Source organism: Gasterosteus aculeatus, chromosome 18 (assembly GCF_964276395.1).
Source record: "Gasterosteus aculeatus chromosome 18, fGasAcu3.hap1.1, whole genome shotgun sequence".
Taxonomy (NCBI): Eukaryota; Metazoa; Chordata; class Actinopteri; order Perciformes; family Gasterosteidae; genus Gasterosteus; species Gasterosteus aculeatus.
In genome coordinates this window covers 5,787,126-5,799,907 of record NC_135706.1, presented here as the reverse complement: position 1 = coordinate 5,799,907, position 12,782 = coordinate 5,787,126, and the positions used below count along the sequence as shown (strand labels likewise).

Below are 12,782 nucleotides of genomic sequence, written 5' to 3'. Positions count from 1 at the left end.
ATTTTGTGTTCGTTTGTGCAAACGGTTTGTGTTACTCAACAGCCATGTCATGTCAGCACACAATGTTAGATTGAAAAACCTAACCCTAAATTAACAATGACCAAAGGTTCAACTGACCTTATTCAAAAGGCTTCTCACCACGACCCAAGTACTGTTCCAAAGTCCCACTCCAATAAACAATGACGCAATTCACTTATTGACTGTATCAATAAATAATACAAGTTGCATTTATATAAACTCAGAATGATCTCAATCTATTTAGAGGTTTGTTCACTGCGCTGTTTTTTTGGTTGGGTATTTGAGTCAGATGTCCACATGGAAATATTTAAAAGATAGTAAGTTAGATAAAATGCCATATGAAGACTTCTGTACTGTATCTCAAGTGTAGTGACACGTGTTGATTTTGAATTTACATCACATGCGATCTCCCATTATTGTCTATTCAAGTAGTAATGCTAAACGAACAGTTTAGTGTTATTAAAACAGTATGTAGATTAAAAAAGCCATTGCTCGTGATTCCGTATCCTTCTGCGCGTACCGCATCCCGTACAAGGCTTCACCACGTGACGTCGTCACGTGACCGCTGACCCCGGACTTGGCAGTTCGCGCTGGCCGCCGTCGGTCGGTTCACTAGCGGTTTCTGGTCGCAGGTGAGGAAGGAGCCGGTGGGACCATGGCCGAGGATGCGACTGTTGTGTCCGAGGAGACTTTAACGAGTGCTCTGGCTCTGATGGTCAACTTGGGGAAGGTCCTCCTAGAGACAGCCAAGCACGAGGCGCAAGGTAGGACCGACCCATGTTGACAGTGAGGGAAAGTTTTATTTACCAGTTCTGTGGCCAAAAAAAGCTTTTATAGGGGTAGAAATGTACGCCCGCACGGTCTTCTACTCTGTATCACTAAAACATTCAACAGACTGTTGGTTTTATTCGCACAGGAAGTTGTATTACCAGTTCGGCGTGTTGCGTTCTTCACTAATGGTGTAATTGCATTCAATAGCTGTGCTGCAAGGGGCATCGGTGCTGCATTCATTAGTTACTTTGCGAATAATCGCTAACATAATATCCCGACTTTACCATTTCAAACAACACCTCACAGATAACGTTTTGTGTAAAGCACTAAAATATATCTCGTTGTCTTTTGTTTTCACATGTTACGAGTTCTTCGTAATGAACACTAAGAACTCGGGAGAAATACTCTCAACACAGGTTTTCCGAATATCCGATGAGCACCTGAATGCACCACCGTCTGCACAAAGCTCCACTCCGAATCCCCTTTTGTTAATATTCAGGATTCATATATTTGTTATATATGTGTGTGCGCGTGGGTGTAGTGGAACTGTTATCGGTTGGATTTTCTGTTCTGGGCAGTGCAGTGTCCACACCACACTGCGACTGATGTGGAAAGGACCCTCTCCATCGTACCTCTGTAAAAGTTGCTGTGCATGTGCAATGGTGTGTGTGCTGCACATCATCTGAAAACTTGATGATGCTGGTGTTATTCTGGGAGTCTACACAGGTATGTGAAGAAGGTGTACAGCAGGGGCCTCAGTACGCAGCCCTGGGGGGTCCCTGTGCTCACAGTTCTTGTGTGTGCGGTTGCCAACTCTGACTAATTGGGGTCTGCCTGACAGGGAGTTCAGCACCCAGTTGCAGAGGGCAGGTGTCAGTTTGTGTGGGGTGACTGCATAGGGGTCCTTGAGGGTTGTGTGGACTGCATCACCAGTGGACCGCTTCTGGCGTTACACAAACTGCAGCAGGTTTACGGTGCCTTTTTAAATTGTTCCAGTGTTTTACATCCGACCAGCCTATGTGCCAAAAAAAAGCGCAAAAAAGATTTCACTCCAGTTGATGTTAATTAGATTATAAATCTTTGTCCTCTCTTATCACCTACACGTTGTCTAAGAAGCAACGTTTTTTTATTGAATTCCTTGGTTCCATACCTACTAGCAAGGCTAGAACGTTGAATCTAGGTGAAATAGCACATGGCACATAGTTACCCCGCAACAAAGACAAAGATATTTATGACCTTTTGACTATTTCATAAGCTGGCTATCACGCCGGTGATTTATTAAAGCAGATCAGTGGTCACTGTATTAGAGGTGTCGTAACGTAATCCCCGTCGTGCTTATCGCCAACACACTGAAATTTCACAAAGCAGCATGACTCAATAGCTTGGATCCTTTGTTTCTCGTGCAGAGTCCCTGGAGAAGTTTGTCCCGTATAAGATCACCACTTTACTCGGCCTGATCACCGCCGGAGCAGACTTCTACAGAAGGTGAGCCGCGCTCTCAACAGAATCATTTGACCACATCATGGGATAAAGTACAATAAAGTCAAACCACTGTTGTATTCAAAGTTAGACTATATATATATATATATATATATATATATATATATTATAATATAATTTTTTTAATACTGTGAAGTAATTCTGTGTTTTATTGCTGTCGAGCAGCATTGGAGTAAAGAAAAAGACCGAAGCAGAGAAGGTTTGGCAGAGGTTTTATCAGTAAGTGCGAACATATGATCATATCAAATGATGATAAATGACGATGATGACACCCACATATATATCTTATAAGTGATTATACATATTTTCGTGGCCCCTTTTTCATCCCATCCATCCCATTGAAATAGTGTAAAAATGTATGTTCGCCATCAAACATTATAGGGGTGAGTTATGTACGTTTATTAAGGCGATTAAGAAACAAAGGCGCCCTCTGCATCACAGTAAGCTAAATGCACCAATAAGAGCTGAGAACACAAATATCATCAGATAGCCCCCACTGACACAAGACGCAGCAGGGTGACCCCTCATGACACACCTGCACTGTGGCGTTTGGTCTTATTCTCCATCCTATTGGTTATTAATGTAACGCACAAGAATCGCTGTCGAAGCCTCTTCATCACAGAACTTTCCCTACTTTTTCAGCAATGCAGCAGTGAGAGAGCTGGTGGAAGAACTTCTGACACTTGAGGTCTGTCTGCAACTTTTTAAGTTTCAATTTGGTTTTGGAATGTTGCTTGTTATGACTTAAATAAGACGCAGCAGTAAAGGATCAGATTCATAGACATATTTTTCACATTGCATTCAACAAAGATCGAGTTCCACACCAATAATCTACGCTTTGGTTTGATGTTGCTATAATAAAATTCTAAAATATAGTGTGTATACAGGTAAAGTTCAATTAAAAGTTTTACAAATCAGCAATAAATCAACAACAAAATTTCAACAAAACAAGAGCTGGTTTATACCCTAGTCGACTGTCCTTTAAATTATTTTGGAAATGTCAAAGCAACATTTTTTTTTGCATTTAAGTAGTCTCGTAACCAAGCTATTATTGACTTAATGTACCGGGATTTCTTTAGTTTCAACTCTTTTTGTGTGTGTGTGTGTGTGTGTGTGTGTGTGTGTGTGAGAGCAGAGTGAATGGGACTCCTTCCTGGAGAGTGTGGACAGTCGTCTACAGACGACAGACAGGCAGCTGTCAGGAGGAAAGATCGCAGACCACCTGAGCCCCGACACAGCGTTCACCGATGGACGGAGTGGAGAGTGAGTTTACACACTGCTGGTCAAAACCTCAACTTCAATGTTCTTTCTGCCCTTTTTTGTCAATTAAACCCCAAGTCGTGAGCCTACATTTTAACCGTGGAGCATTCGGTATGTTTATTGAATTCGAGCTGTGTTGTCTTATCATCTTTTCAAGGAGCGTGACTCTCGGTCGGTACCTGGGTCAGGGTCAGAAGCCGCTGCTGGTCCTCATCCGACATTTTGGATGACTCCCGTGACGAGACCACGTGGCCGAGCTGGAGGCAAATCAGGTCAGTTAACCTGCAATCTGAGGGTGATTATTCAATTAGTCAGATAACAACTTTGAAGTGTCTCACGCTGCTTACTAAGCTCAGCCTGTCAGGTCAATCTTCATTTGCAGTAGCTGAATAAACAAACAGCGTCCCTGAAATTATTATTCATGCGTTTCTGTCCTCTAGTCTTGTGATCAAAAAAGGCTGCTGTCAAGCTTTTCTCCAAGTTCTCCAAAAGGTCTCGCGTTACTCGCATTATGATTTATTGTTATCAAATTTACGATCCAGATTTGTGTGGTTCAGAGGCTTGTATTTCCCACCTTAAAGAGCTACCGCAGACCAGCGACCAAGTCAAAGTGTCCCTGAGCAAGACACCTAACCCCTAATTGCTCCCCGGGCAAAAATAAAAAAGCCTTGGGTTTAAAGTGTAATGTAAGTCGCTTTGGATAAAAGCGTCAGCTAAATGACCTGTAATGTAATGTAATGCACGCAAACATGAACACTGATCCACCAAAAACGTCAATGAACATTTCATCCACTTATAGAGGTTATCGCACAGCATCCCAAACCATGTATAATCCCGCTTCAAGGAATTGGATAGTTAATGTGAAATGGTTTCATCTTGCATCTCTGCAGGTTGCCCTGCAGGCTCGGTCACTGCGCGTCTTGGTGGTTTCTTTCGGGGGTCTGGAGGGGGCTCATCTGTGGCTGGAGCAAACTGGATGCACTTTCGACATGCTGCTGGATCCACAGAGAAAGGTCAGGGGCCTCATTTATAAACGTTGCGTACGCACAAAAGAAGGCGTACGCCGCTCTCTATACAATAATTGGTATTTATAAAAAGCAAACTTGACGGAAAAATGTGCGGTCCTTCACGCAAGCTCGGACCCATGCGTACGCACAAAAACGGGTGAAATGAGAACCGTCGGCAGGAAACACGCACGTGTGTGAAAGTGTGTAAAACTAGACTGTTGTGTAAAAGAAATGCCAATACTGCCTCTCATAAATAACACAAACACCCGTTTGATCGATCTGCAGCGTAAAACAAACAAATACAAATTGACACATTTTCAAAAAGAAAAGTGAAATACGTTCTGCAATAACATTGGCACGTTATGCAATTCATCCACAAAACACAGCTGTTGCTTGTCAGATGCAATCAAAAAGACGGTAATAAAATGCCATGATGCGTCACAATGCGTAATGACGCGAAATGGCTGATCTTGCGCTCTTAGAAGATGTGGCAAATGGAAGGATTCGCGCTGTAGTGCAGCGCACCATCGGTTGTTTAAGGGCAGATGGCACTGCCTCGACTGCACTGGAGGGAGGTTATTGTCTACTCCTGAAAGGTGTGCAAAATCGTGCTGGCATGTGCTGTGTTACATAATGTGCCCCTGCAACTTTTTGCCACTCAAGTGCCTTTTTGGCATTAGTAATGCCCATATGTGCCCTCCAAAGAGCATTTTACTTGTTTCCACCTCGCCAATGATCATTTCGACTTCACTCTGAGTGAAGTTACGTTTCTTCGTTTTCCTCTCAGTGTTTGTCATGATTTCGCAATTGATGAATATTAATTTGTGAGCGTTCCACAGACTATATATGGGCAACTATGGGCGTGACATTTAGAAGTGATTGTGATTTATTAAGGGAAAACTGTGTAGGACGTGCGTGCGCACGGTTTTATAAGTCTGAATATTTCTGTGCGTACGCACGTCCTATGTTTCATCCGTACGCCACTTCTGGCGCAAATCCTACGCAAGGTTTTATAAATGAGGCCCCCGGTCTGGACTGAATCAACTGACTAGATTTAAACGGCATAATTCTTTTAAACCGTTATTCACTTTTTTTTTTTATTACAGCAGGTTAAATTGAAGTCTGCATTTTATGATATTGTAGCTATATTTCTATTCAGTGTAGGTGGGTAAATGCACGACACTAGAGAGAGAGACTTTAGAGAGACTTTATTATTTAGCAGCTGTTTGATCATTTGTCCTGAGAGCCCAGGAAGATGACGCCTCCAATTTTTAAATCTGAAAAGTCAACCACCAGATGTTAGCAGATGTGAGAGAGCATTCAACCAAAATGTATAAGACAGACGTTTTTCCAAATGCCACAGAACTGCGTCATTCATAACAAAAATACCTGAATCAGCTTTCCAGAAATCTATTTTCAAACCAGAATGGATGTGTTTTTTCCCCTTTTTTCTCTTAATTGTGTACCTGCAGATAATATTACGCATTCCTAACACAGTAGACGTCATCTCTGCCACAGGTATACAGGAGCTTTGGCCTTGGCTCTTCCTACGCAAAGGTGATGAGGTTCGGCAGCATGCTGCTGTACTCAGAGTACGGAGCTGTGGACAGAGACTTTCCCGATTTCCCCCCATACCTGTTGGAAGATATCTACCAGGTGAGATACTTTGGCATTGAGAAGCTGATGTAAGAACCCAAATCAGTGACCTAAATCGAGGAACTATGTGCCAAATTTTCAGATGTACTTGTGTAGGAGCTTAAAATAGCTGCCCCTACCTCAGGCCTTTTTCAAATTGATAGAAAACATATGGTTCATAACTGCCTTATATAGATTCAACCAACAAGGAAATACCTGCAGTCAAATGCAGAAACCTTCAACATCTTCTTAAATCAAATGCAGCTATCGGCCCCATTCTGTCTGGTTTCAAGGTGCAACTTAGAAATGTTAAAAACTTCATCTCCTGTCAAATGATTGCTTACAGTTAAAAGCAATGGAAAACTTTCTCCATTAGTTTTAGAAAATAGTACTTTAGGACGCAATAGACTGGCTTGTTCTGATGGATGTGATTGTTAAACTAAATGCCATTTACTTACATTAGAAAGATCTTCCATTCTGCACAACAAAAACCGAAAAAGAGTTGATTGATTCCACGTAAATCTAAAACAGACACTGAACAAGCTTTGATGGGCTTTTTTCCAGATGGGAGGGGACTTTTTGCTGGATGAAGGAGGGAAGGTCCTTCTTTCTCACCTGTCTCAAAACCCAATGGACAGGCCGACCGTGAAGGCCGTCCTTCAGGCAGCGGAGCCTGCAGACTGCTCTGCTGACTCGGCGGAGTAACACCAACGTGTGGACGGCGAGCTGTGACACTTAAGCCTGGTTTATGCTTCTGCGTTTTCAGAGCGACGCAGACGCAAACGCAGAAGCATGCGCCAGCCTTTACTCGGAGCTTTCCTTTTTCTGGGTTTTATTATTTTTTTACCACACCACTGACACCACAGAGGAAAAACAGCTCTTTGACTCCCATTCATGACGTCACGTCTTGCACTCATGAACACATGAAGAAATGTGGCCGATGCAGAACTGTGAATCAAAGACGAGTGTTTTTCTCCTTGAGGTGTCAGTGTTGTGATGGGAGCAGATTTAGCATATTTTGTATCTCTGGCAGGAAGAAATTACTACATTACCCAAAATGATGGTGTCGCTGCCTACTTGGTGGCTGGTCAGGTTAGAGATGAAATCTTCTTTTTTCCTTAATCTTAATTGCAGTTTTATAATTACATTAAGTAGAAAATCTGCTCCGATTGGTAGTCATGTTGTAGAATTTGGAGAGAATCAATTTTAGAAAATGTTACGTATTCTACTTCATTTTCTTATTTGCACTTATTATATAACATATGAAACAATCCCCAGCACTACTACAATGCATGTGTATGGGAGAATCAGTATATATCGTATCGTATATATTGTTCATAATCAGACATTTGAGCAATTGAAGCAGTGAAATGTGGAACATTCATAAGTTTATTAAGCGACAAATAAACAAACCTAACTTTGCGAAGAGCACGACATGCAGCGGCTTTCCAGTTTCTCTGCATTGCAACACTGTCCAGACATGGACAGAATCTGAGACAGTGTATCAGACAGCGTGTGAAACATGAGAGTGTGAGACTTAACTGAGACTGTGGCGGCTGGTAGAACATTTTGTCGGTATGGCTATCCAATTAATTTCAGCAAACATCTTAGAATGATTCAATGCAAAACCATAGATGTATCAAACATGCAATACTAATTTGAAGTTTGATATTCAAAATTTATTGCAACACAAACGAATATCAACATGCAATGTGGCAGCGTCCAGCCCCTTTCAGACCCAATAACGTGAAAACTAAAGTATTTAATGCAACTAAAAAAAGGTTGGAAAATATGTTGAATGGATATACTGAATCCCCAAACCTATACCCTGCATACTTACAGTACTGCATCTGGTTCACGTTGTACACATTGATGACAATTCCATTCGTGAAGACGTGACATTTGAAAAATAACACAATCTATTGGCTCGTATTTCCCGTCAACAACACAAAAGACAAACAGTGAACAGGTGATTATATTTATAAACTAAAAAGTAGTATTGTGTATATAACATCTGTCCGTCTATCTTTTGCAGACTTACAAACTTTCTTATTAATCCTTATAAACAAAGCTTCTTTCTTAAAAATCCAGTTCAAGTAGTTTCAAAAACAACTTTAACCATCTTATTTGTGTCACCCTCACAGGGAATTAGTATCGTCGTCCTTTACACAGTGGCGTCTGTGATTACCCACAATACAATAGGGCGAAGCTGCTGGAGGCTCGTTACGTTCCTCACGTCAAAACGGGACAACGTGGTGCTTCCGTGTCAGGTTACGTAGACTTTGCATATTTTACTTTTAGGGCTCTCACGTCAGACATTTCGGTCTTTAATAACGTGTCATGTGACTCACTACAACTGCCGGCGCAGCTGACTCCTCTTTCATCTACGTCAGATGGGCGCTTTTACTTTTGTTCCGCGCGCAACTCCGCAACTCATTGAGTGACGTAATAATCCCGCGACACAACAAATCGATAATGAAATTCGATGCCAACGATTTGAATAATAATTTCATCGATTCGTTGCAGCCACAACACAGTCAATTCATAATAATGTGAGCTTTCACTTCTAAGGATTAATGACAGTAAGGAGCCAATCTTAGAAAATAAAGAGTTCTTAAAGTGCCTCCCTGTCATCAAACTCGCACAGGTAGTTCATGTTCCGATCGCAGTAGTGGTCCCACCAGTCGCCGTCGTCTGACGACATGGCCACGCAGTTCTCCCGCCTCCCTCCGTCCGGCTGACTGGACAGGAAGTTTCTGCGCCACTGGAAGTAGGAGACCCGCGTCCCGTCATCGAAGAGGTACAGGCCCTCGGATCGCAGGTCGTTGACCCCCAGCCAGACGGGCCAGTTCCCGGGGTGGAAGAAGGACTTGACGTAGTCGGCGAGGGCCTCCTGCTCCCTGCGGTCGCGGGGCATCGCCATGCGGCCGCCGCGCTCCAGGCACTTCCTGGACGCCCCGGCGTAGTCCTTGTGGCCGTTGAACACCAGATAGCATTTGTATCCCATCCGGTGGCCCTTCTGGCAACCTGAGAAGCAGAGAGAATACGTCACCCAGTCTTATAACCAGCAGATATTTGGTGTCCACTCCAGAAGGAAGTACAATACAACATTTAGATGCTATAAGCACACAAAGTCTAAGGTGAATACACTGCAAGGGAGCTCTGATACCTTCCAGTCTTCCCATCTCTTTGCGGTTGTCTTTGCTGTGCTGGTAGACCTCACGGATGGTGTCCTCCAGCTCCTCGACTTCAGCTGCAAAAAACAAGGAGACAAGAAAGTGAGTACAGTGCCTCCTGACTTCCTCTTTAAGATTCATCAAGGAAAATTAAACCGTCAAAGCTTATTATGGGAGATTAAGTGATAATGATGGTCTGCAGACGTTCAAAAGTAGTTCATTTCATTCGCTTTTGTTCTTATTCGTTGTTTTCATTCATGCTATATATCCATATCAAATGAAGATGTCTGAAGTACTGCGTGTAAAGGGGAAGTAAGTCCATGGAGAAAAAGAAAAGTGGACGTGTTGTGATCGTCTTACCATCCACCCTGGTCAGACGGTCCATTAACTGGCTGACTTTAACGTCCAGCGTGTAGTGGCCAACGTTCAGCTTGTGGATGGCCTGGTCCATGTCCGCCAATCTGGACACTTAACAGACAAAAAAAGAGAGAAGGTGTTGCATTCATTAAGCATTACACATTACAGTGCTGCGTTAAAGTAAAGCGATGACGCTCAGAGTCAGACTGACAAAGGATGCACTTGTTTTCCACAGTGTTAGGAAGCATGAACTCTCCACCGGATGTGAACCGAGAGACTCACAGACATAGTTGTATGAGTTCTCAAAGTCAGACACTGGACTGGTTGGCTCTGCTTCAGGCTCTGGGAGAATCTCAGGAACGTCTCCTCGTGCCCTCTTCGCCTCTGAAACGGGTGCCTGACAGACATGGGTAGAATTTGGAATTTCATCCTTTTGTTTGGTGCTGAAACCACAACTCAAACTCCAGAGGGTTGTATCTAAAAAGCAAATTCCATCTCTGCACATCTGGACGAGTTTCAATTTTACAAGTCCCAATTCTCTTCCAATCAACAAAAGACAACCTTTTAGTTTTATTTAGATCAAGAGTAATTAGGTAGAATAGTTACTGCTTACAGTCTCTGGACCAGTAGCTCGTCCCGGCTCGTTCATGCAGACCTCTTTGCAATCAAATGCTTGTTAAATGATGGTTGTTGTTTTAGTTTTATTTAGTAGCAGAAAAAAAGTGATAAGAATATATAAACAAAAGTATGTAACGAAACACGGCATATATTATGCAGGAGAGGTGAGAAACCCCACGTGGTTTGCAATAAAGCCTCCCCTGAATGTTTTATAATTCATCCTAATTGTATAGGTATCGGTTACGTATAGACATATTAAGATACAAAAGGAAGACAAACACTTTGAAAATGTGTTAGTAGTGATATGTATGTAAGAAGTGTGTGTGTGTGTGTGTGTGTGTGTGTGTTGACACACAGTAATGAAATAATGGTGATAAGAAGAATTAATAAAACAATAATCACTAAAATAAACAGTAAACATATTTAGCAGATTCTAAAAAAAACGATCTACTTACTGAGTTTCCATCCTCATCAGTCTAACAGATGTGCAGGATGCGGTGTGAAAAAATCTCTTGGCTTGAAATCATGTGTACTTTAATCACTATGTGGTGCAACACTTTCCCACTGTGGCATAAGGACTGACTGAGGGGAGACTGGTGTTTCATTTTAAAGTCTGACACACACTTTAAGTATTAGTAGAAGTGGGGGGGCTGCCAGATGGCCTTGCCCCTCTCTCTGCATCATAAACTCTAATCTTTCTGTCCACCAACCCTCAACGTGTCGGGTTGCACTCAAACCATCACAGCATAATAGTTAGCAACTATCATTGTTACAATCGGATCCCGACTTCCTCCTCTACACATGCACAGCTGTGATAGCACTGTGAAAGGTGTTTTACCCAAAGACAAACACAAGCAGTAACAGCAGCATCTCCAATGAAATGTAATTAATTGATACCAAGCGCACAATCACTACACACAACGAGTCCTGACCTGTGTTGGTGTCGCGGCAGCCATCCGTTCAGGAACAAACACACACATGGAGCACAAACACAGGACAGCGAGCGAGGTGGCAGCCGGTCCCATTTTCTGCTTCCTAATAGCTCCGCTTTTACTTCAGCAGCAAAACTCCCTCTGAGTCTCTCTCTCTCTCTCTCTCTCTCTCTCTCTCTCTCTCTCTCTCTCTCTCTCTCTCTCTCTCCTGCCCGAGTTGCTCTCTTTTCCCCCTTTTTCCAGGACTTGGGACAGCAGGAGCAGGGGTCTCCTATTAGAGCTGTGAATGAGATGCCAGCTATTTAGAAAACAAGCATTGATCCCGTCTGTGCGCCCTCCTTCCTGTTCAGGACGTCGCTCCTCTCTCAGCGAACAACAGGATGCTCCCACTTCCCATTTCCACTCTTTGTGTTTCACGCAGGGAGATAACAACCAAGGTGATGGAGGCCCTTTTTTAATGGTTTTATTTCGGAGAAACGTACCACGTACCTCCAAACCGACATCTTTTCTCGGCTTTGTAATTATTATTATTAAGAAAAAAAAAACGCAAATTTTTTAAATGTGTTATGGAAATAAATCTAAAAAGACTTTCATTTCAGTGGAGAAACACCCTAAATTTGCCATAAGCGTCATAACCTGAATATGTTTAAACCTCTTTGTGTGCACACTTTAACGTGATAATGTCAATTTAATGCCCAATGGTCTCCATGGCAGATGGAGTCTGCTACGTATTTCTCATGTGCTTTTCCCAACTGAATGTCTGGCATGAAAGTTCAGTTTTGGCCCTTTAAATATTAGTTTAATAAAAAAAAATACTACTTAAAAGGTCAAAAGTGAAATGTCTAACCCTTTGTATATTGTATTAACATTAACTAAAAGTTTTATTTTCTGGCTTAAACGCTGAATTTGATTGCAAACAGAGAACACTGCATGCCTGTATACACTTACATACTGTAGTCAAACACACACACACACACACACACACACACACACACACTGGCATCTATGGATTTAAAAACACATCCGTTCCATTAAGTAGTCCAAACAACAGGCCTGCCAACAAGCTTTCACGTGTTATTAGATCAAATCTTTGGTAAGAGAATTATGAGTTTTTGAATCTTTTTAAGGGAAATTACGACATTAAAATGAATGTCTGTCCATGTGTCTACAGTGTGTGTGTGTGTGTGTGTGTATGCCAGTTAAAATGCCACAAGAATTCAGCAGAGTTTCCAGGGGAAGGGAGGGCCCCGGGCCCACAGCCTGGGAGGTACTCTGGGTCAGTGTGCGTTCTGCGAAGAGGGAATCGTGTGTGAGTCTGCAGGACGACAGCGACTTCACATCGGTGTTGTTTCAGGTCTTGTCCTGACCTTTGGCTTTGTCAGAGACAATAAAGATGATAATGAAAATAAGTATGAATAAGTTGATTTCATGTAATAGCTGCCCTTTAAATTCCCAATGGACCTCTTTGGTATTGCCATCCATAAGACTACAGCGAATCAAATGAAAAT

The 12,782-nt window shown here is 42.5% G+C and overlaps 2 protein-coding genes across 3 annotated transcripts; one reads left to right on the top strand and one right to left on the bottom strand.

The window, feature by feature from the left end:
* Nucleotides 1–522: 522 nt before the first annotated feature.
* selenol (selenoprotein L) lies at nt 523–7,622 on the top strand. Of its 2 annotated transcripts, XM_040160075.2 has the most exons (9): nt 523–782; nt 2,196–2,274; nt 2,455–2,508; nt 2,932–2,977; nt 3,425–3,552; nt 3,707–3,821; nt 4,440–4,562; nt 6,075–6,212; nt 6,756–7,622. In XM_040160075.2, the coding sequence occupies exons 1-9, from the start codon at nt 674–676 to the stop codon at nt 6,894–6,896; spliced, it is 933 nt and encodes a 310-aa protein (XP_040016009.1). In that variant the 5' UTR covers nt 523–673; the 3' UTR covers nt 6,897–7,622. The 2 variants fall into 2 exon arrangements, with proteins under 2 accessions (XP_040016009.1, XP_077949150.1); XM_078093024.1 differs by lacking the exon at nt 2,455–2,508 and having other exon boundaries at nt 562–782.
* clec11a (C-type lectin domain containing 11A) lies at nt 7,561–11,651 on the bottom strand. The gene is made up of 5 exons (XM_040160076.2): nt 11,275–11,651; nt 10,007–10,121; nt 9,728–9,835; nt 9,361–9,444; nt 7,561–9,218 (listed from the first exon to the last, which is right to left on the bottom strand). Exons 1-5 carry the CDS (start codon nt 11,365–11,367, stop codon nt 8,806–8,808), a joined length of 813 nt encoding a protein of 270 aa, XP_040016010.2. The 5' UTR covers nt 11,368–11,651; the 3' UTR covers nt 7,561–8,805.
* Between the last annotated feature and the right edge of the window lie 1,131 nt (nt 11,652–12,782).

Excerpts from the sequence above, each read along its gene's own strand:
- clec11a (XM_040160076.2), bottom strand. The coding sequence starts at position 11,367 with ATGGGACCGGCTGCCACCTCGCTCGCTGTCCTGTGTTTGTGCTCCATG. Across the intron at positions 9,445-9,727 it reads CCGTCTGACCAGGGTGGATG|CTGAAGTCGAGGAGCTGGAG; the intron begins GTAAGACGATCA and ends TGTTTTTTGCAG. Across the intron at positions 9,219-9,360 it reads AGAGATGGGAAGACTGGAAG|GTTGCCAGAAGGGCCACCGG; the intron begins GTATCAGAGCTC and ends TCTGCTTCTCAG.